Genomic DNA, 24,571 nt, shown 5'->3' with positions numbered 1-24,571 from the left:
CAAAGACTAAAATAATAAGATAGCAGTTAAGAATATGTTGTTTAGCCACAGTGTATACTGTCAAAAGTGAAGTGGCACAATCAAAATGAAACTGTAGTTTTCTCTTCACAGTTATATACATATCATCATAGTTCAAGGTTGTGACAAAAAGATCGGGATGTAGTCTTGAGTCTTTACTTCAAATCTGCATAGCAAGTAGTTTACAAGACTGAGGGTTACCACTGGGATGCATGTGAGGAGTAAGGGGAATGGGAGGGTTACACCGGTTACAGCCACATGTGGCTTTCATTGGATCCAGAAGTGTCAGGTATGTGAATGATGCCAGAGGATAGGTTGCTAGAACCCACACAGGACACAAACAACTTTCTTTCTTTCAAAGACATGCTAATACTCTGCTACACTCTCATAAAGCACGCCCTCCAGGCAGTAACAAGGAATGCTGTCAGATTAATTGCTCATGCTTAATTCCAGCTCAATAAGTGCCAGACCAGACTAGTACTGAAGAACTTCACATGACCAGGGCACCAAAACACTGATGGAGACATTAAATACTCACTGCGTTATTATGCTCAATCTTTTAATTAGGAGCAGCAATTTCCTCTCACATTGATTGGGCCAAAGCTGGGACATATTAACCCAGTACTAAGGCTGCTGTTAACCTGGCCTTAAATGATGTGTGCTAATGATTAACTCTGGAGCAGAAACAAAAGCATGGCTGTTCAGACTTCTAAACATTTTTTTCTGATGGATTAATAAACTGTTGGTTGCAGATATGTGTAAGGGTTCAACACCTGCAAAGGGGCTCAGTGCCAGTGGCTTTGAGGTACTACATGGTAATGCCACTAAATTAAGTGATTCATGAAGTCAAAAGGCTTCTTAATGCATGTTTCCCAGTGAAACATGTGTCATGCGCACTGATGGAAATTGAATAGGGTGTCTGCCAGGTTTACAGCGGATCAAGAGACTAATTGCTTCGAACAAGATGTGCCCTACTTTTAGCCTCATGAACAGCCAAAGCTAATTCTCTTTCCTGTACAGGCTCCCACATGTCTGACAGCATAAGTAAAGAGCACTATAGCGAGCAACAGGGGGGCTAAAGGCATCTATTCTGAACTATTGGAAGGAATTCCCCAAACTACATAAATTAACGTGAAAATGACTGGAGTCAAATAACTGGAGTTGGGTTGCTTATTAAGACTCATGAGTCTAGTTAATCTTGGTTTTAACAATTCATGCCTCTATAAAAAGTAAATTACTGACTCCATAAAAAACTTATCTTACTGAAATATGCCCATAGGCAGTTCTGCAGGGACTGCAGACACAAAGAAGGCAAAGCTGTTGAAAGATGCATATTCAGGAAGTCTTCATGTTGTAAGATTGAAACTTACCACATGCTTCCAGAAGAGTCTCTCTCTCCAAAAGCACTATAAGAGCCATCCTGCCTCTTATATGTCAGCTGTCTTTGATATCCTATGATACATTGAAAGTGCATTTGTTCACAACTGTACGTGCAGAAAAAAACTATCTATGGCAAATTTACAGTGATTTACATGTAAGCTGCCTGAAATGAGTCAGGTATGGACAGGTATGAATTCAGGGGTTGAGGGTCAATTCTGGAATTTGAGAAAATCTACCTTACAGCAGTACCTTGTAGCAGGTAGTCTATGGCTTCTGCCTCCACCTCTGGGCTGAGTTGATGAGTTTTCTGCAGGTACTTGAGCACAAAGACATTTGGTGCAAAATGGATCATGTTTTGCTCCCCGCAACCAAAGGGCAACCGAAGGAGTTTGTCCAGATTATTCAGAGTAGGACCCATGACATCCCCTGGGACACAATGAAAAAATGCTTTTATATCTCAGAGTTTAGCACTTTAAATCCTAGGGTTACTGTTCCGTTAATAATCATATTATGCACTATTTGGTAACTACTATGAAGCTAATTTATAAGTTATGTAATTATGGGAGTGAGCAATTGAAGTGTGGGCCAACATATCGCTGCTGTCAGAACAAAAACTTGTATCTCCAAAATGGTAATTTTACAGGAGAAGGAAAAAACATACATTACTTTAAATGTAAGTCAATGGAAGCAGACTTTTTCCAAGCCATTTCTGCCCATTTATTTTAGTCCATCCTTCATGAAATTTACACACAATATAAAGGCCACCATGCATTTTCAAATTATGTCAAAAACAGAAAATCGACAAAAATGGAGATACAAAGTTTTGTTTCGACAACAGAGATATAAGAACTTCAAGTTTTACGAGTTGAAATTGCAGTGTAAAATATTAAAGCACAAAGAAAGGATGCATAAAAAGAACACAATATTTATTTATGGGACCACTACTGGAAATTAATGTGGGCCAGATGCACTTAATACTTACTTACTTTAGCTAACTTAGCTAAACTAAACTAAACCTGCTTACCAATCATGGAGGCGGTGGCTCTCTCTGAACCTGGCACAACATTGTGTGGGACTCCCAGTGTGAATGCTTCGTTGTGGTTCTCGTCTACATCTTCTTTGCGCCATATCTTGAACTCTCCCACAGAGCCCCATCCCGTGGAAAAACCAATGTGGTGTACCTGCGCTTGGAGGGGCCCAGCCCACTGCAGGATCAGCGACTCAGTGGATGGCTCCAGGCCATAACCCACCTATCACAGATTGTCTGATGTTACCATGACAACACTGAAAGTGAGCAGGTCCAGAGAGAAACTATACAGTTGCTTTGTACTTGCTTGATTTGACTGAGCCCTTAAAAGCCTCTCAAGACAATGCTTTCCAGATTTTTCACATCAGCTACATCCTGACAAAATTATTAGGCAATTAGTTCCTGCCGTGTTACAAACATGTATGGCCTCATTCAGAGGAAATGAAGCAAACATGACTAGTTTAATTTAATAATAACACACTGGAAGTCAATTGAGGTCTCCTTTAAAAACAGTTTGATGAATATTGCAAGTTACTAGCAGCTTTTGATATTTGGGCCAAGTGGTAGCCAAGCCTTGGCAAAACATAGTCCCTTCACCTTAAGCCTACCTAAACCCAATTTGTAGCCTTACACAGAGTTACCATGATATTAACATGATTTTATGGTTGCATAACCATAATCTCATCAAACCAATCTGCAAAGAGGTCACTAAATTAGCAAATGCAGCTCTGGCTATAGGAGTACAGGGGAGGCTATGAACTACATATTCAGTTAAATTGCTTTTAACAGTGAGTAGTGTGGGTCCAATACTGGACATGAACCCTGGTCACCAGTGTGAGAAAGGCACTGGCCATGGATCACTGAGTCCCCACAGTGACATCAGCCAACTAAGCATGACCTAACACAAGTATGCCATTAAAAGCCCAGTCTGTGTGCCAAGCCAGTGAGCCAGGACACTCCAATACACACATGCACACACTCAAAGAAGCCCCTTTTGCCCAGGCGCCAGGAAACGCTCACACAGAAATCCTATGGCTTTCAGCCAGTGCTCCTAAATCCAGCGCCCAGAACTAGCCCTGAGCCAAAACAGTTTCTTATTCTATTTCTGGCTCATTCATTCCTCTCTTAATCCATCCATGCATCTACCTATCTATCAATCCAACCAAATGTTCAAAAATGAAACTTCTGGCCAAATAGAACATTAATATATTGCTTTTTCCATGTATCAGGAAAGAATTTCCTACCTGAACTCCACCTCCTCTCCAGCTGATCCAAAAGCTACGGAACTCGTCCCAGGACAGGATACCAGGTGTGGGGACACTGGCCACAGGTTCCCCCATCTTCCCCAATGAGATCCAAGAGCGAGAGTTCTGCCTGCCACCCAGCACCACCTCCACCATCTCAGTGCTGTCATGGGCGCTTGGTGCCAGGGCAATGTGGGCATCATTGTGGGTCTTCACTGATACTTGTATGTGTGTGACTTTTGATGGCTTCTTCACATACTGGTATTCATACTTATTTGGCGTGGAGATATGGATTCTTTCTGCAATGAGGTTTAAACAACAAGAACAGAAACATAATTGTGGCAGCATGCATAAATATCTAGGCTACCTAGCACAAAATATCAGTCAGTGCTGTACTAGATTAGATGACTACATTATGTTTTCTAGATTAATCAAGAAGCCTGATACTGTTGGCCAAACTTACACTCTTGAACTGACTCTTAAGCTGTGTAGTGGGTGTTTATGTAAGTGAACTGAAAGAGGTTTTGCTTACCATTTGGACAAAGAAGACGCTGTATGTATACTCTCTAGGTAGACCTTCAGGCTGTAGAGACATAACAGGTGAGTAACCATTTCTCATGACATGTATATGTTTCCTTGCAGAATTTAGACCATGTCTAACATGCTACCACTCCTTACCTCAATCCTCAATGTTAATATATACCTCAAATGTCATACCTCATTCTATAGTCAGCATCATGTAATTATTAACTCCAGGTCTAAGGAGGATTTGCCTATGGTGTTTTCATAAATAGCCCATATTAAGCCATTTTAAACAAAAATGTTCAAAACACAATATTTTGGTCCTGTCTGTATTTTATTCCAAATGTCAGTGTATCCTCTGTATTGTGATGTTGTTAAGACAAAATGTAAAAAAATGCTAAATGCAAGCTACAAGCACACTATCACTCCTGTGCACTGAAATGATGTTGCACAAAAGTAAGTCTATTATTAAACTTTCTATATTGTTATATGCCAATCTCAACTACTTTAAGTATAGTAACCTCTAATGGCTACTTGCATCCTGCTACATATGGCAGCCTGCCAGTGTGCATTCTACAGTTAATATTTTTGCCGTTGAGACTCAGGGAAGTACTTCTAAAGACTGAATTAGTTAGGGCAGGTGTGGCACATTATAGTTCGAACTAGACTTGACAGGAAGGCAGATCTCCAGGAGCAAGGTCGGTGACCATCGTAATAAGGTAACAAGAAAATATGGAGAAGCGCAGCTTGTACCTCTACCAGCACACTTCTGCGCACATAGTCCATTCCCGCAGGGCTCCTGCGCTCCTCCTGCTCCTCAGTTGCTTTGCCTGCTTTATTGGGCTGCAGGCCATCAGAACAGCAGCTTGGCTCACTGTACGCAATAGCACGAGCTGTCACAAAAAAAATAAATAAATAAAAGCAAATTACATCAGCCACTGTATGGAGTCTACTGGCAGAACACTGGCAGTAAGCCGTATTATCAAATCAATGTGAAAACAGAGGTGGTTGGAATAGGTGACCATTTTGACATCCTTCAGTTACATAAGCTCCTGACTTACTGTAAACGGATGAAAGGGGCTATGCAAATACAATGACTGTGGCACATAATGGTGCCATTTACGCTATACAAAAACCCTCCTTATCTTCATCAACCATGATTGCTTTGGATGTGTGTGAAAGGTGTGTGAAGTACACACACATGGGTCTACTGCAAGATGGCCATATGCCAGCGCACTCTCTTTGTGTGTGTGTAGTGAGAGGGAAATGACCAGGGCTCACAAGGACTAGGACAGAGCCATGGGGGGCTCATTGACCAGCAGTGACCCGCAAACTCATCCACATGCCACTGGGAGCCACGGAGAAGCCGGCCTCCCTTATCCAGCCCCCCCACTGACCACCAGCTTTGTCCCCAGGATGTACTTTTCTCTGCTATTGTTTGCTGCCCTCAAATGCACTGAGGGTCATTCCAGCAGGGGCCATTACATGAAAGCTATTGCATGAATGTTGTGTGAAAGTATGCAATAAAGCTCTTGCTGAAGAATTATTCCAATTTGAGAACTAATGTAAGGATTAGAAATGTGTTAATAACTGAGTATTCACATATGTTGTAATCAAAACATTTGTCCATTTCAAAAATGTCTCATTTTTTGTTGTGATTCTTTTCTTGTGTAATACTAACATTTATTTGTGATTTCTTACATGCATCTGGACCACTACTGGACATCAAAAGCAAATCACGTGGGTCTGGATTTCAAAATATTTGTGCTTTGGTCTTAGCACTTAGTTCACTTTACTATGAGTGAAACTGTTGTGATATCACATGTTCAGCTGCAGGACACTTGAGTTCAAACTCACAAAGTTAATCTACACATGGACACTCGCACCCTATGACACAGATTCATACAGCCTTTCATTCAGACACATGCCGTCTTCAAGTCAATAACTTTTATTATGTTGGTGGGGTCAAACCTGGGTCACCCCTAGCCAATGAAGTAAGCCCTCTTCAGCCACAATTCCAATGGTGTGCAGCAGATTGGCAAAAGGGTCAAAACACGAAGAGGTCATAACGAACCGTCATAGCAAGTAACTTCTCAACCTTAATGGCATATTACGTTTTTAAAAGGGTAAGTCAAAAAATGAGCATGAGAGGATGAGAGGAAGCATGAGAGCATGAGAGAAAAAAAAACACATGATATATATATATATGAGGTCAGCTCAACTCAAAATAATATAGTAACTGATTACATAGCTTTTCTTGAGTTCACAACTCAAATTTCTTAGTTGAGTCAAAAGTTCTCTTAATGCTTTTAGTACTGCATCTCAGTTATGTAAATAAAATTAACTTGTTTTTTTATACTCAACTTCCACACCAGCCAAGACTCTCTCCATCACACCATCCTGCGAGACATTGAGTACACACGCATGGATGGCAATGGAATCGCTGGGGCTCAAACTCACAACCTCCTGTTGGGTAGATGGCTCAGTCTACTGCACCACTCAGGAACACATGAAGCAACTCAGATTTTGTGTCTACAAATGTTTAATACACTGGAGGAAATACTTGTTGTTTTGACTTTGAAGCATGGCATCATCTCATGTGGTGCAGCTGTGTAATAATTCATCAACATCAGGTGGTTCTGAGTTTGAATTCCAGCAATACCACAGTGGTCCATTATCCGGAAACCCAAGAGGAGAATATGCCAGATGGGACTGTGATAGAAGAAGCGCCAGCTAGTGGGGAAACTGAGTAAAAAAAACACATTCAGTTTAGTTTATCTAACTGAGATGCAGATCTAGAAACAGTAGCTTGGAGAATTTTTGACTCAACTAAGACCTTTGAGTTGTGTGAACTTTTGTGTCCTCAAGTTGACTCAACTGAAGAAAAGTCATGTAATCAGTTACTAAATCATTTTAAGTTGAACTGACCTCTAATTTTTTACAGTGTAATACAAATGCAAAATTTGAAGAATTGGCTTTTCAATGTACTAAGTACTATTAAAGTGGACACCATACATCAGGTGCAGCCACACTGCATTGGAAAGCAAAGGTTCTGACCTGTGATGTTTGCTGTAACCAGCTCCATAAAAGTCAGTACTATAAAGGTAGGTGCTGCCTCTCCAGGGGCCACACATTTCTTGCGAGTCAAATGGTGCTTCCCTGGGTGACCCACAAACTTAATCCCTTTAGGCACAGACACCTTCACATGAACCTGCATGGCAGAATGGCAACAGTGAAACAGTGTAAGTCAGGGTGTTCCTCCATAATTCAGTATACACTGTGAATGGAACTCTCAGCACACAAAATTGCATCATATCTCCGGTCACTTGCTCTCACTTTCTAGCGCTCATGTAGCGTGACTTCCTGAAGGCTCATAAAGGATTTTGGGGAATTGGAGGCGCATTGCTCATTTTCCATGCTGCCTGACTCATGGTTTCCCATAGTCCCTTAAGAATTCTTCCTCTGCAAATGAAATAAATGCGCACCAGTTCCATTTCTGCTCCGCTTCCACATGCCATAGTACATCAATAACAGACCCCAAAATAAGAATATGGACGTCTACTCAAAATGGAGCTGATATTAGCTTGCATAACAGAATACCGAAACTATGTACATTTCAACCTTAAAATGATAGCTTTTGAAAAACAATTAACAATTTAATTGGTCTATGTAGCACTTATGTAGATTTAGGATAAATGGAAAACTGTGTAAACTAATATTTTTTTGCTGAACTATAGTGATAAGTGGATTTCTCTCTGATCAATAGGACAATAAGTCACACTGGCTTTTCCAGTGTCTGGCATTTTTATTACAAGCTTTGGTTGCTTACTTTCAATATCAACTGATCTGGATCTTAGACTATGTCTTTTACCTCTGTGCAGGTGGGGAGGTAGTTGTAGACAGTGAGAGGGACTTTGGTCTGTTCTCCGCGGATCACGCTGTATGGCAAGGTGAAGTCAATGAAAAAGGGCTTGAACGTGCGGAGCTCTATTGGATGTGCTAGGCCCAGCCCCTTCGTCTCTGAGAGACCAGTCACTTCTGTCACCCAGGTGGTGATGGAATCTGGGACATCCAATTGCAACTCAGCTTCTCCAGTTGCATTGCTGTCAAAGATATAGGTTAAACAATAACTATGTAAATGATAATGGATACATACATCGTTATTCTTATACAATTCTGTAAATTCATGCATGACTTGTAGCCTAATGCTCTGTGATAAGAGCAATGGGCAATTTGAGTACCTAACATTGAGGCAGTGCCATATCCACGTCTCAGGAAAGAAAGTGCGTTTGTGTTTGACTGCTCTATAGAAAAAAAATTGAACATTCATGAGATAATTAAATATGCAAGTCAGACAGATCATTTAAATTTGTAAGGCATGGTTATAAATAAGAAATACTGAGATCTCCTAAGTTCATCCCATTTCATACACCACTGTGGTCTTTAATTGCTAGCTGATGGCTCATTTTCTAGAGCAGTCTTCAGACTGGTCCTGGAGGCCTACAGTCATTTCCTATTCAGACATAACTTTTTAAACCTGGAAACTAAGTGCTACGTTTTAGCAGTTGTGTCTGAGCAAGAAAATCACCAAACAGTGCTGGACCACAGTCCTCTAAAATCAGAGCTTGACACCCCTGACCAAGTGTAAGTGGCTCTTAGTCAGTCAGAATTTGGTGGGCATGAGTACCGTGCTGATGAGCGGGAGTGCATAGCTGCCTGGGTGGAGGTGTGAGCCTGGAAGGCAGGAACGGCCTCATCTGTGTACATGCCACCAGTCTGCCTGTGATTCAGCCTTACCATGTCCGTCATCACTACCAAGCCTGTCTCCTGCAACACACACAACCATACACCCAGCTGCTCTTTAAGACTATCAAAAAAAAACTTTTCCTCTGAAAACAAGCTGCAAAGGCTAATATTTTAACATCACAAGCATTTAAGTAGACACTAGCCTTACCATAAACATAATTCACACACATGATACACTTGAGACATGTCCCCATCACTATTCTGAAATGCTCAATTTTGTCTTCACAAGCTATCTGAAAGCTTTTTGAAAGAGTAGTCTGTTGATAATATTCTTAAAATAGACAAGACTGTCTAAAATGTCCATCGGACCACGCAGAGGAAAAGTCTTTTCTCCTGCCGGGTATTCCTCATCATTAAATTGATACATATACGGCCCTGGCAATAGCTGCATATAGCGGTCCAGTCAGTCAGATATATGCCCACCAAGCACGCATAAAATGGGCCAACTGGTGCTCAGAGTCACCAGTACTATCTCTTTTTCTGCACTAATGTCATGCTGTAGAATTGTAGAAACTATAATGGCCAAATCAGCGAGTTAGCCCATCATAAAATGCATTTTAGATGTATTTATTCAACAAAGTTTCTATAGGACTTTAGCCTCATGTTAATGTTAAGGTGAATTCCTGTTGAGAGAATCAATGCAAAATCCAGGGCATCAGTAGCTACAGCACTTTGCTGTATCAGTAGCCACAGCACTTAGCCTATATGTACAATCAAACATTTATTTACAATTCAAAATGTAACCAAACCTTAAAGGATCAGCACAAGCCTCATCCAACATTTATTTGTCTCACTAAGATGGCAAACTTTCAATGATGAAGCAAATCATTTAGTGCTGCAGAGTGGTGTGATGGCAAGTAAATCTCACATAATTAGAGGGGTTGCACATAAAATATGTGCAAACTGATGTACATTAATGCTAACCTTGACCATGCCTCACCGTGAAAGCGAAGCGAGCATCCTTGGTGATATCCCAGTGCCACGGGAACACTGAAGAGCGCCGTCGCCGTGATGACAATGCAGGCCACCAGAAATGCCCATCATCTTTGGGGACGCCAAAAGCATCAGACACATCAAAATCAGCAAGCTCCTTGAACACCTGCAAAATACCAATCAAAACTCCTGGACTTCAAATCAAAACTTCTAGACAAAAGTATTATGCTCTGGAAATAAAATAAATAAGCAAATTGAACAACTTATTTAGGCCAGACCTTTTCAGGGGTGAGTTGGAAGCCAGGTTTCAGGAGATACATGCTCTTGTCCACAGTGGCCACACACACACATGAGCCTTTCTCCCCTCTGACACGAAGACTGAGTGGACTGCCTGGCATCGACTCATTGGTGGACAAAGAGACCGACACCTAGAGGACAGCATTAGCCTATATTAGCAGCTGAGACAGAAAGAACAGAAAAAGAATGGAAATGGAAATGTAAGGCAAGGATGCCCAGCAGAGTTTAGTTCTGTTCCTAAAAAAAATCAAATGTAGCGAATCAAGCACTTCTGTAGCATCTGACCATTACACCCAGGTTTGTTACATTAGGATTTTGTCACGGTTGGCTCCTCGCACTACTCCATGTGCTTTTTCTGTTTACTTTCTGATCGTCCATGTGCCCCTCTGTTTTGATCTTCCACATGGATTTGTTTTTCGTCTAGTCCGGCCCCTTGTTTTGTGACTCTGCCCCTGATTGTTTCCACCTGTCCCTCATCATCCCTGTTGTATTTAAGCCCTGTGTTTGCCCCTTGTCTTTGCTGGTCTTTGTTGTTTGGATGTTTGAGCGTGTTGGGTGTATTGTATTCTCGTGGTGTTTGGTTCTTCTTTGAGGTTCTGTGTTCATTTTGTCATGTCTGTCCCTCCTGCTCTCCGTATCAGCTATTTGACCATGGATTTGCCCTTAATAAAAGTCGCTTATCTCAGCGTATGCGTCCGCCTCCTTTCTCCCCGGTGTTACATAAAGACCAGCCGCCAATGGATGCAGTGAGTAAGCGACACACTGGCATGTGGCTGTTCCGTCCCAATGCCGCCACACCAGTGAGAGCACATCCCCTGGCGCTGAGGGTACATGAGCGTCTCGTCAGTCCCGTAGGACGGCAAAAGACCATCCTGTCTTCGGTTTGGACGACGAGCACTCAGATAAGCGCCTTGGGTCTGCCCATCTTGAGTAACGCTGCAGGGAAGAGTGACCTGCAGTGCAAGACGTGGTGACACGGATGGAACATTCAGAAAACCCTTACTGTGGTACTCAGCTCGTTCTCAAGCGCCACTGCGCGTTTTCCATAGCTTGAGTGAACCTTGGGAACGGCTGAGTGGGTTCTGTTTGTGCCTGTTCCTCCAGGTTGGTGCAGCTGTACCCAGCCCGAGTTCCTGATCCCGTGGCCGCACCTCGCGGCAAGCCTGATCCCGTGGCCGCACCCTGCGGCACTCTCGCGCCTCCGGACCCGCTGCCTGCCCCTGTGGATGTTGCCGCAGGCCTGCCTGCCCCCGTGGACATTGCCACAGGCCAGCCTGCCCCCGTGGACATTGCAGTTCCTTTGTTCCCACCTGTCCTGCCCTTACCTGTGTCTGTGGCTCCCAGTGGGACTCCTGTTACACCTGTGTCTGCTGTTCCCTGTGGTTTTCCTGTTCCTCCTGTGTCTGTGGCTCCCCGTGGGCCTCCTATTTCTCCTATGTCTGCTATTCCCCGTGGCCATCCTGTTTCTCCTGTCTGCTGGTCCCTGTGGGCCTCCTGTTCCTCCTGTGTCTGCTTCTGTGTCCGCGGGTTTTTCTGTCCCTTCGTTTTTGCCATCCTCTGTTCCTGGCGTGGTTTTGTTCCCTCCTGTCGTGTCTGTGCCTGTTCCTGTTCTGGTTCCTGTTCCTGTCTCTCCTTCTGTTTCTGTCCCGGTTTCTGTCTGTGTGTCGGTTTCTATTCCGGTTTCTGTTTTGGTTCCTGTTCCCCTCTTGTTTACATGGTCTGTGTTGCGTTCCTGTTTCCCTCGTCCTGTTGTTCCTCCGTTCATCTCTCATTTGGCGTTGTTTTGTGTTGTGCCTCCTCATCCTCCCTCCGTTTTTCATCCTCGTTCAATTGCTGATTCTTCGGTTCCTGTGTCTGGTATCTTGTCTCCCGTTTCTGTGCCTGTTCCTGCTCCGGTTGTTGTTCCGTGTTCTCTTTCTGTGTCTCCTCCTGTTCCGCGTTCTTGTGTCTCTGTTCCTGTTTTGGCTCCTGTTTTGGCTTCTGTTCCTGTGCCTGTTATTACTGCCCCTGCTTCTGTGCCTGTTCCTGCTTCTGTGCCTGTTTCTGTGCCTGCTTCTGTGCCTTTGGTGTTTGCTCCGATTTCTGTGCCTTCTGGTCCTGTTCCATGTCCTGTCCCAGCTCCTGTCCTGGTTAAGTTCTGCCTGTTTTGGTCTCCTGTGTCTGTTTGGTTTTGTTTTAGTTTGCCGCACTTCGGAGCCATGCGCCTAGGTGGGGGGATCTGTCACGGTTGGATTCTCCCACGACTCCATGTGCTTTTTCTGTTTACTTTCTGATAGACAACATGCCCCTCTGTTTTGATCTTCCATGTGCATTTGTTTTTCCATCTAGTCTGGCCCCTTGTTTCGTGACTCCGCCCCTGATTGTTTCCACCTGTCCCTTATCATCCCTGTTGTATTTAAGCCCTGTGTTTGCCCCTTGTCTTTGCTGGTCTTTGTTGTTTGGATGTTTGACCGTGTTGGGTGTATTGTATTGTCATGGTGTTTGGTTCTTGTTTGAGGTTCTGTGTTCATTTTGTCATGTCTGTCCCTCCTGCTCTCCGTATCGGCTATTTGAACCTGGATTGTTTTGACTATGAACCTTAATAAAAGTCACTTATCTCAGCATATGCGTCCGCCTCCTCGCTGCCTGGCGTTACAGATTTGAACTAAACTCTACATCCAGGAGCAGTATTTATTACCTCAGAAATAAGGTAGAATAATTAAGAATGAGAACCAAACAGAAAAAAAACTGAAGAAGAAAAGTAGAGAAGGATGATGAGAGAAAAAGGAGACAGACCTGATTCTCAAAGCGAGGCAGCACGGGAATTTGCAGACTGTCAGTCACCCCTTCTCCATTCTCACGGACATAATAGACCAGCAGGCGGCTGAGGGGCGCCATGGCAGCAATAACAGGGAAGTTCACTACAGACACACAGCTGTCTGAATCATCCTGAGCTGAGGCTTCTGCTGAACCTGGACATGTAGCCCACCAATTATACAAAAAAAAGAAGATTCCATGAGCAGCAACATATACAGTGGCACATGATTCAACCAAATATCTAATTTATACAGTTTCCCCTTGTAGTCAATCATCTAAGAAATGTCAGGTGTCCATATTGTGTTTCTTCAGCTTTGCACTAAGTCTGCGTGGTTTAAGTATTTAGTAAGTAATTTCAGCGTACAGCCGATAGGTATGTATTGTGCAAATTGCATGCCTAAATCATCACACTTTCATCACCGTTTTGTCTCCATAAATTGTAGTCTCAAGCAGACTCACTGTAAAACTAAAGACGTGAAGGTCAGTCTTCTCAGACATGTTTGGCATCTGAGACAGCTACATAGCAACCCATAGAGCACAGTTTGCTGACTGTTGGTTAACAAATGCTGCTTGTATATCACTGGTAATTGTGAGATCCTTTTGTACAGCTTCAACAAAAATGGTCCAAAAATCCAAACAAAACATGAAATGGGTCTTGCTAAAATGGCATTCTGAGCAGAGAATAATCTATAGATCTAAAAGAGCTATATACCAGAATTTCTGTGAAGTGCTAGCATTACTGACAGCAATCGTTTGATTAACAATATTAAGCTTAATGGCCTTGTAACAATACTGACCCGAATCTAGTGGGGGCTGAGGAGTGGTGTGAATGTTTTTGTCAAAGGTAACAGCTGCTCTCCTGCCACGATGGGCTGTGTTGTTGGGATGCCTGTGGCCCGACTGGACAATATTCCCACGAGACGTGATCTCATAGTGCAGGGTGAAGTTGCAGGGGCAAGTGGACTTCAGCATGATCTCTGCTTCCTGCCCAATCTAAAGTAACATTTTGGTCATAAAATCACAGAAAAAGCACAAAAATCAGTAATGCTAAATTCACACATAATACTGAACCTTTTATAAACATTCAAATCTGCAGTGCTAATTTCTAGCAAGTCTCTCCTTAATCTGTCCACAGGCCCACCAATGTAAGACATATAGGTTATATGTAAGAATGGTATGTAAGAAAACAACTGTATATAACCTACTGCTCATAAGGTTTAGGGATATGATTGACAATGACTTTGTGACTTACTATGAGTGGAGCAACAGGGCTCTGGATCTGAATGTGACATTTGCTTGGAGAGTACCAGCTGCTAATAGACAGATAGCTGGGCAGATACTGGTCCCCTGCTGGTTTTCCATCAATAGCTATCACTTTGGTCTGCAAGCAATGAAGGGAGAAACTGTTAAGGGTTAGATAATGTGTGCAAAGAATGAAGGATCACCATCATAGGAACCTGAAAACATTGTGAGCATTGTGCCACTCTTTTTTTTTTTTAAGAAATCCACTCAGGATCCACAAGGAAAACACACTCCCTTTAGCTTCTTTATTTCTAGAAATGTGTGCCATCTTTGTTTAAAAAGACTTCATACTTTTTCAATATACTAAATTTTAAACATTTTCAATATACTAAACTTCTATCACTGATAGAAGATGACAATCTTGCCAGGTTCCAGGCCAAATTCTGAACACAGCTGCAGGAGATCCCTCAGTCTCTGGCCAGCACGACCCTCCCACTGACCTCTAGCCAGACATACTGGGCAGCAGTGGGGATGGAAGGGATCTCAAAAGCTGCCTCGCCATTCTGCGAAGTCAGCTCACTGGTGTAGACGTTGTCCTTTGGTGTGAGTTCAGCCTTCACACGGACCTGGACATCATCTGCAGGGCTCCCGTCTGGAAACAATACCTCAATCTGGGAGCATATAACAAAAAACGAAATTGCATGTTTAAGCTTTAAAAAAAAAAGCTCTCACTAAAATTTTAATCAAGGGCATATGTTCTGGAAACCGAAATTTTCCTTCCTTTTTATAAAATTTAAGAGTTTACTACGCAAACACTGTTACAGTTTTAAATGTGCCATTTACTCTCTAGTCCAGAGAGTAGAGTTTATAATGGAAACTGCAAAAGCAGCCAGTCAGTCAGGTCAAAAGGGAACAGTAATGTAAAAAAAATTACATTTCTGGCACATTTCAATAAAAATTTCAAAAATGCAATGTGTGGGTCGATTTACAATAAAGAAAACAATGTATCTGCTTGTAAAGAGCATCTCACCTTCCCCTTATAAGGCAAACCAGGCTTGAACTGCTTGCGTGTGTCCTTGGAGTACTTGATGTCGATGAGTTGCTTGTGGACTGGCGTGGAATCATCGAACATGGTCTGCCGGCCTCCGTCCACACTACTCACTGATACCCACATGTGTACTGTGCCCCGGAAGTGGTCAGTGACATCCAGAGGCATCATATCCTTCACACAGAGACTGAAGGTTGCTGACCCTTTGATCTAGAGAGAAAGAGCAAAAACTAAATTTATGTTTACATACTTCAAATTATTAATTTGTATCTCTAAACAATGCTTTTTTAGTACTTTTTAAACACTTTGTTCAGTGTATGTGAACCTAAATCAGATCAACACTGAAAAAATGAATGCAATTTAATTGTACATAATTTTAACAGGAATATTAATATTACATCAAAATTATTTCCAAAAGCAAGAAAAAGACAAAATTATGCTGATGTTACACAATTAATTAATGTACAAATTATATACACATCTAAATGAAGTCAATTCAATGCATTACCATTTTCACTGCATGTTCAAAATGCTCCTTATTAAGGCTTCAGCTTTCTTAAAAAACTTTGTCTGGTTCTCATTTATACAACCCTACAGGAAAAATCTGTATGTGCAATCCAGATAAAATTTCACTTACCTCCATGGTCTTCACCACAGGATGACCCACTTCATGTCTGTAGTATCCAACTCCGTTTACTGTCATGTTCACTGTTAACTTGCCTGTCACAGGCTTCCCAAACGTATACCTAGCAAATAAGTGCTTGTAAACACGATATTCTAATTGGGCTATCTATTAAAGTAATGCATCCATCATGTTCTCACCTGGCCTTTACAGTGGCCTGCTCACATATGTTGAGATCTCGTATGTATGGCGGGGGCTCCAAAATCAGCTCAAACCTGGGTGTGACTGTTCGAGGCAGATGATAAAAGAAGAGACAGTGATTGAAGCAGTAGCACAATTCTAATCATAAAAATATAACATATTGACAGCTCTCAATGTGACAGAACTCAATGCCTCCATCTCAAAGATCAAGACATTACAAAATATTCTACCCTTGATAAAACTTACCATACTTCTGAACTTCAAAAGACTTGTTGTAGGTGTGGTCTTGCACCTCAACAAAAACAAGCCACTCGCCAAAGACTGGTTGGTCTGATAGCGGGAAACTCATATTAACAATCCCTGAGAACAGACAAAAAAGCCAGGGTCAACAGACTCTTTACTGTAACTACTGATAAACTGACTAAATACTGAAGCTGTATTACATATAACATGCATAAATTTTTAAATTTAAATGTATACCTTGTGGTGTAAGTGACCCATTAACATTTGCCCACTTACTACTTTATCTATTTCCTTCAGATAATTTACAAACATCAAAACATTACAAACATGTATTAGTCTATTACTTCATTTTTGTCAGTAAAATGTTTTGCCAATTTTACCATATCATGGCTGTTATAGTTCAATATATGTTAAGATAAAAGTGCTGGGTCACTAATAACAGGAGATATGTACAACTGGAGAGTAAGTCATCTATGCATTTAAGGGCCCATATCATATCACAACAGTTCATTTTTAAAATAATAAATTATTTTTGTGACGTTATGAAAACCAGTGCATTTACATAGGCATATTCAGCATACAGCAGGTTAGCGCTGCTCATTCAAACTGAAGTTATAATGAGTGTTCCAGCCTGGACTGCTTATATTAAGACATACATAGCAGCCAATCAGAACAGTGGTAATTTATACACACTCACCAGAAACTTTTATTATTTTATTTTACTATTAGGAACACCTGTGCACCTACCTATTCATGCAATTATTTAATCAGTCCACCATGCAGTTCATTAAATTATGCAGATACGGGTCACATCAGTATCAACGACCAAAATGGGGAAAAAAAGTGAACTCAGTAATTTTGATTGTGGCATTATTGTTGGTGCCAGACAGGCTGGTCAGAGTATTAACTTCTGTTCTCTCTGAATCATGCACAACAGTGGAATGAAACTCCTTGTTGATGAGACAGGTCAATGGACAATGAGAAGTTTAGGTGGACAGAAAGGCTACAGTAACTCAGGTAACCACTCTGTACAACTGTGGTGAGCAGAAAAGTATCTCAGCATTCACAACACTTGAGAAAAAGACTACAACAGCAAAAGACCACATCAGGTTCCACAGCTAAGAACAGAAAGCTGAGACTGCAGTGAGCATAGGGTCACCAAAACTGGACACGGGACAGACTGGAAAAACATAGCCTGGTCTGATGAATCTTGATTTCTGCTGAGGAACACATGGTAGGGTCATAATTTTGAACCAAAAGCATAAAGCATAGTGTCGACATGTCCAGGCTGGTGGAGGTGGTGTAATTGTGTGGGGAAAGCTTTCTTGGCACACTTTGGGTCTGTTAATACCAATCAATCACTAATTCAATGCCACAAAATGAGTATTATTGCTGACCATGTGTAACATTTCATGGTCACAATTTAGCATCTAATAATGGCTACTTCCAGCATGGTAATGTACCATATCACAAAGCAAGAGTTGTCTCAAATAGATTTCATGAAGATGACAAGGAGTTCAGTGTTAGAATATGAGCCATTTAAATGTCATTGTAGTGGTACGATTATAAGTACAGTAGACTTATCTAAAGGATGGTGTCTTACCACAACAAATGGGCTTGAGATCTTTCCACTGGACCATACGAGATCCTCTTGGGTCCTGGGTAAATACATATGTAATTGATAAAACCATCTAGTAAAAAAACTTCTCCACTATTAGTTTGTCTAAAACTAGAGGCCACTTCACACATCTAAAAAAGGTTGCTGAAAATCAGAGTTAAGTAAACTAACTCCAACTCCCGTGTTGCCTTGAACAAACTAACCTTACTCCATTCAAAGGTCTGAGACAGTGGGAGCTGTCAGTCATAGCTAAACTACGCAGATCCCCTGACTGCCACTTCCCCAAAGGCCGACCGGCTGCAGCGGCAGACTTACACACAACTTGTATACTTAGCAAACATTTATCTAATGTGCCCTCCAACTCCCCATCCTCCTCTTTACACAGCTTTACACAGCTTCCAGAGGAATGTTCTAGAGGCAGGCAGCAGCATTTGGTGCAGAGAGGCTTCAAAGGCTGGACAGCATGAGGGATGGAAGTGACATCTAAGTCTAGAGTGGCAGAAGGCGGTGGCCTGGGCAAAGTCACCTCTCTTTCATCTTGTCCCATTGCCTATGTGTGCCTACGTCAGGGTCAGACTATGAACTCCGGGCCTGTTATCAAAAGGCACAGCCCTGTAATCTTGGGCCTGCTGGGAAAATAAAGCCCAAAAGCACCCTGTGCCACCAGGGTGGTCCCAGCCGCATGACGTCCACTCACCACAACGTAAGCTTCAATCTGTGAATAAAGAAAAAAAGTGGCACATGTTTGAGTAAGTGCATAACTGCATGGTAAAAGGTGCCCTCTCATCCCCTCCCCTCGAGCTTCAACAATCTGGCATCTGTTTAAAGCAGTGCAGGCCTCTGGCACTAGCTAACTCTTGAGGCTTTGGTTGTGAATGAGGGCACTATCTACCCTGAAATGTGCTTGGTTTGGAGACTCTTCAGGAAAAAGGTGTTGACTCCACACTGTCGGCAGTAAATAATATAATTGCGCTGTTTTTGTGTAGCTGCATGCATTTATATGCGCCAAACACAGAAAGAGTGCAACTAAAGTATTGTGCTTTTTCTGTCCTGAAAAACCTTTACAATTTGCATTTATGTCAGTAATTACCAGTAGCCAACATTAATTGTATATTGTCAAACTACTGAAAGAAACATCTTCATGGAAGTTACTATAGGTACTCATTTTGATGTTAGTTACCAAAGACGTGGGTAGGAAATCACTTTACCTTGTCATTAGCAGGTCTCAGGTCTGGCGTGATGGAAAACACATTGATGAGCACTAACACAGAGAGGACAAACAACAAGAAAAGAAAGTCATTCACACCTCCATTCTACCTTAATGTAAACTTGCAGCACCAGATATTCACAATATATCAACTTTCGTGCCGAGTCACAAATGTTGATTTGAATAGCTGAGACCTATGTAATGTCTGAAATCTACTTTAGTTTTACACAGGAGCTATGAGACTAATGTAGCTCAAATTTAACAGAACTACTGAGAAAATGTTTCTGTTACTATTTTTCACTTTTGTCCATTTTTATAGCTAACAGTGTGTCAAAAACCATGTAAGTAAGTGTAATGAAACTGTCTGTTTCATTACAAAAAGAATGTATTTCTTGTTTAACTGGATTTAGTGCAACACAGCAAAATATTGAATTAAAAATTACTGTATTCAGTTTTGACAGATTTTTTAAACGTAGTACTACTGTTTTCTCTGTTCCAAGTGATCAGTTGTCTGAGAAGGTTTCATTTATAGTGAAAATTTCTTAAAGTATTGCAATACTATATGCCATATTGCCCACCTCTACTCTTACATGTTAGCTACATTAGCTCTGTATTTCCAGAATGAAACCAATAGAAATTTGTAAATTACATTGTAATTAATTGTAAATTAGGTTTTTCTCTGAATCATCATTTTAATAACTACCACAGCTAAGAATATTATTCAACACAGTCAGGGTGAGGACAGAGACCTTTGTGCTGGGGTTTGTAGATGGGCTTGTCGGTCTGAATGAAGACTGCTGTGCCTTTGCTGTCAATGGTTACTGTAGTGTGGTTGTGGAAGATGTAGCCACCTTCAGTGAGGTGTCGGTTCCCCCACACCTTGAGAACAGCCTGGCCCCGTAAGTCTGATGGCACCTGAGCAAATCACAACAGTGAATGCGCTAAGGAACTACCAGCAAACACATGTCAAACTGTTGCACTGAGGTCAGGGCTAAAAGCAAAGTTACTAATAACTTTTGATTAATTATTGTAAACATTTGGGTGCTTTTACCTAACATGTGCATCAGGGAAGCAACATATTGGCATCACAACCTGTTTCTACTTCATATCATGGGCATGACTGTCTTTATAAGAATAAACAGGTAACAGTGACTTCTAGCCTTACCTTCAGTTTAAGAGTGCCTTTATCTGGAAAAAAAGAAAACATTTTAGTCAATTGTAAGATATGGTACACGACAGACAGCAGCACCTGAATTAATTAAATCTACTGCTTACCAAAGCATTTGCAGTACCACCTAAAATGCAATAAATAACAGCAGAAAATGTGCCATGTTTTGTCATCAGGTAGCATATCAGTGTCAGTCTTAATAAGATATACAAAGGCATACTATGCAACACCCGTGTCCACTTATCATAGATTTAACATGTGAAACTGCGCAAGTAAGCACAGTAGTTGTAGGACCAAGTCAATGGTCAAATTGCATGTGCAGTTTTAATAGCTAGTTAACAACACCAAGCTGCAAGGCACCACATGAACTCTTAGTGCTGATTTAAGAGCAGTATGCCTTTTCTCTATTAATGACTAGGGTAATTTAGACTGATAATGCTGATACTGAATCAAGCCACAGCCAGTCTAGCAGAGTACTTACCTAGGACTGTGCCATGACTGTGTGCCACTGTCTCACCCTTAACACTTAGCTGCACCTGCACGCGTGTCTCCTCCACAGTGTTAAAGAGGGTGACACTCACTGCCTCCTCCACTCCAGCACGAAAAACCGATGGAGCGGCAATCAGGTAGCCCCTGTGCATGAGACACAAACTTAAATTATGTGTAAATGAACTACAAGGAATGCACACAAATGGGAACACATGGTCCTACTTATCTACGTTCCCTCTCACTCTAACAAAAACACAAGATATTTGTCAGGTTAAAGTCGACATTCTCAAAAGATGATAAAGTTAGCTTAAATATTAGTATAGTTTAATGGGAAGGCATTTTATAATTTTACTGCCACGTCTTTGTTGTTGTTTTTCCGATAGCTCACAGCTTTGAAGGCTGCAGTTACAGAGGTCAAAGGTCATAAGTCACAAAACTGTCTGAAAACATGCAGTCATGTTGCAAGAGACAAATTTGCTGCAAACAGATCAGGTCTCCTTTGCTTTACACTTTTTTTTTTTACTATTTTCACTGTCTTTTTACCTATTACAGATTTTCCTCAAAATTAAACACTTTTTGTTCAGCTACACTTATTTTTCCAGTGTTCTAAACAAACATCAAAACCCCTGACAAGATTACTATATACCAATTTAGCCTCACATTCTTTTTCTGGTTACACCCTGCTCACGCTTACAAATTCAATGCCTTCGGAAAAGTAGCAATGATGGACACTTGAAGAGTACTGTGTTTGATACATACAGCTGTAGGAATGTATACAAGTATATGGGCATAGGTCAGCGCTCTCTTCATGATTATGCACTAATAATAACATAATACCTCATTAATGCTTCCTTGTGTGTTCAAAGGTTCAATCTAATGGAAAGACCACTGCCATTACAAAAGGGACATTCTGTAGACATTTAAAAGTAAAGACAAAAAGTTCTCTAAGTACTCAACTGTTCATATGGCTTTTAGGGCGCTGTGCACTCAAATCAAACTGCATTAGTGTAGTGTGTCTGTCTGCTATCAGAAGGTTGGCAATACTGCGCAGCAGGTTGTGACCCACAGGCAATTATCATCTTAAGCAACGAGAATATTCCCCTGCAGCGTCAAGCTAGCATTTTATCCTCATTTCTCTTGCCATTCTTCTAATCAGTTGACTTTGACTAACAACTAACATCTCTAAACCAAAGTCAAGTGGAAGCTCCAGTAGGGTAGACTTTGGTTGGTAAGGGGACATCAGGTATTAGGCTCTGAATGACAATTTCTTCACCTTCTGCTAAAATGACTTTTGTAATTTAATAACCCTTTTAGTAATATTTTCTTCTGCTCGTTTATGTCACATACTCTAGTTAGAATCAGCTGTAACAGGAATAAAAAAGAGCTTATTTTATGAGAGTGTCTTGAATGAAAGCATCTTCTAACAAGTGTGTCTTCTAACAAGTCTTCTAACAAGTAACAAGTCTCCTATCACCTAACCCTAGGTAAAGGGTTAGGTGTGCAATTTATCACCAAATTTTAAAAAGTATCCATCCAGGCCTTTTTTGACACAAGTATAAGGCACCAGGAAAAAAAAAACGGGGTTATTGCAGAAAGCCCTAGGAGGCAGATCAGAATGCGATGCAATGACAGTTAGCCCACATTAACCCACCACAAGGCTGCCAGTCTGGGTCAATCATAGCACTGAGGAATTAGCACAGTCTGAGAAGTTGTTGCTCAAACACTGAGGAGAAAATGAAGCTTGGAGCACTTGGGAGTTAAAGAGGATTGTTTATAAAATTATCAAATCATTGTGTGCCAAACTCCCAGCTTTGTAGTGCTCTATTGTTAGCACCTGATAAAATCAGAACTAAGAGATGAATGAGGTTATCCTTTCATGGTCATAACATCTTTCCTGAAAAGCTACTGTATGGCTTTTAACATTATAATGCTATGTGTTTTGAGTCCAAAATCAATGGAAATCTAAACAGATAGAGTGATTGTCAATGTTCAGTCACAGGAAACAATAATTTTGTGCAAGATTTAATCAATCTCCAGCTAACCTTGATAGCGGTCTGATCTGCAGCACAGGTTGGTCAGGTAGCCTTAAACCACACTTAAGGGAAGGTCTTGTTTTTTCAGTCAAAAAGCATTACTCAAGGGAAAGTAAAAGCAACAAGAAACAACTTCAGGGCAAAAACCTCCCTAGAGAACAGCAGTGGAACTTCTTAGAACATGCAGCATCTATCAGCACAGGAACTTAAGATTGCCCGTTACCCCTTTTTGTGATCATTTTGGCCTATAATATAATGCTGAAACTCAAAAGTGAGAGGTGTGAGCAATAGTAACAGAATTCAAGTGCTGTCACCAGCAGCCCATAATAAATTGTAAGATAAAAAGGGAATTAAATGGATTATGGAATAAAATGTTGATGCGCAAAATGGGACTGAGTAAAATATTCCCTGCATCACAAACATACTGGAATAAATCTAAGAGAGGCCTATAATCATCTGAAAAACACAAATGAATTAAGACTAAAAAACTCAGATAAAGTAAAACCTGGTCCATTTGCAAAGCAGCAAAAGAGCTGAAAGAAGCTAACTCATGGGGATAAGATATTGAATCAATTTTAAATATTAATTAAATGGCAGTAGTTGAAGGTCAGGAGCTGAACACTTTCATACAAACTTACTGTCGTTCCTGTGAAGCGATTCCCCCAAAAATACACAGGAGAAGAGACCACGACAGAGTCCACGACCTTTGGTACAAATTAATCATTCTCGCTCCGTCTTCAGACCGTCTTGTGCTGTGCTTACAATCTGCCTTATCAGACCCACCAAAAACCTTTTATTCCCTGTGAATTCCTCAGTCAGAAGTTCGCCATTGATGGAAACATAGGGGCTCGTTCGCCGCCGTTCGTTCCCGGTTCAGCGAGAGGAGAGAGAGGCTTTTATCTCCCTTTGCGAAATCCCATTCCGTGCAACCCGATTTTTTCGCTCTCTCTCTCTCTTTCTCTCTTGGGGGCTAACTTCTGTCCTCACGCAGAGACACGACTTCTTGGCGTGCCTTGTTCATCCGCCTTAGTTCCGTTTGCTCATATTTCAGCATTAGCGATGATTACCGACCACCTCCGCCCCTGAAATATTCGTTAATGCCGATCGGAATGGAGCCAGTGAGTGGGTTCCTCCAGCAGCAGTGCGGTCAGTCTGCGTCTTAAAACTGCAGCCCTTCGCTCGCTCTCCCGTTTGACCACTCCGAGCTTCTTTTTTGCTCTCAGTCAGCGCTCGCGCCAGAAAAAGAATCGAGTCGCGTGCGCTGGATGCACTGCACTGCACTGGAGTTTTTAACAGGGAGGCTTAGCACCATGCTTGAACTTCTGAGAGTCTGCAGATTGAGTTCGTCTACACGATCTGACACGAAAATGGGGACAGGCTTCTGATCGCTAATCTGAGTACAGCAGTGTCTGGGGATAAATCCTCAATTAACTAGCCTGCATTTCTAATGCGCCTGAATGAAGCAGCACTGTTACTGTAGCGTTATATGGGTGAGAATCTGGAATCCTGCTCGCGAAACCACGAGCCCGAAAGACTCGGATTTGGACGGCACACTGACTCCCCCTAGTGGCGTTTTTTCACAATACAGTTTTGTCTAAAGGTTCTTACATAGAGCAAACGTTAACCCATTTAAGAAGAACCTAAGTTGCCTGAAGTGTCCTGCGCTTGTATTTGCGC

At 41.6% G+C, this 24,571-nt stretch overlaps 1 protein-coding gene across 1 annotated transcript in view; it reads right to left on the bottom strand.

Moving 5' to 3' along the window:
* cpamd8 (C3 and PZP like alpha-2-macroglobulin domain containing 8) overlaps window positions 1–24,285 on the bottom strand; it is a 49,825-nt gene extending 25,540 nt beyond the window's left edge. Inside the window, 28 exon segments of the mRNA XM_017717546.2 lie at window positions 1,389–1,470; window positions 1,648–1,824; window positions 2,423–2,648; window positions 3,670–3,968; window positions 4,202–4,213; window positions 4,216–4,252; window positions 4,945–5,084; window positions 7,249–7,402; window positions 8,063–8,294; window positions 8,433–8,495; window positions 8,879–9,018; window positions 9,938–10,096; window positions 10,209–10,358; window positions 13,003–13,178; window positions 13,821–14,016; window positions 14,276–14,404; window positions 14,766–14,936; window positions 15,296–15,523; window positions 15,951–16,059; window positions 16,136–16,220; window positions 16,383–16,496; window positions 17,983–18,037; window positions 18,695–18,712; window positions 19,206–19,258; window positions 19,954–20,119; window positions 20,370–20,392; window positions 20,854–21,005; window positions 23,533–24,285. Of these exon segments, the coding sequence (XP_017573035.2) occupies window positions 1,389–1,470; window positions 1,648–1,824; window positions 2,423–2,648; window positions 3,670–3,968; window positions 4,202–4,213; window positions 4,216–4,252; window positions 4,945–5,084; window positions 7,249–7,402; window positions 8,063–8,294; window positions 8,433–8,495; window positions 8,879–9,018; window positions 9,938–10,096; window positions 10,209–10,358; window positions 13,003–13,178; window positions 13,821–14,016; window positions 14,276–14,404; window positions 14,766–14,936; window positions 15,296–15,523; window positions 15,951–16,059; window positions 16,136–16,220; window positions 16,383–16,496; window positions 17,983–18,037; window positions 18,695–18,712; window positions 19,206–19,258; window positions 19,954–20,119; window positions 20,370–20,392; window positions 20,854–21,005; window positions 23,533–23,618 (3,632 nt within the window). The 5' untranslated portion in view covers window positions 23,619–24,285.
* Window positions 24,286–24,571: the final 286 nt, after the last annotated feature.

The sequence above is a fragment of the Pygocentrus nattereri genome, chromosome 15 (genome assembly GCF_015220715.1).
Source record: "Pygocentrus nattereri isolate fPygNat1 chromosome 15, fPygNat1.pri, whole genome shotgun sequence".
Classification (NCBI taxonomy): domain Eukaryota; kingdom Metazoa; phylum Chordata; class Actinopteri; order Characiformes; family Serrasalmidae; genus Pygocentrus; species Pygocentrus nattereri.
Note: the sequence above shows the minus strand (reverse complement) of the source record. Positions and strands in the feature narration are given on the sequence as shown.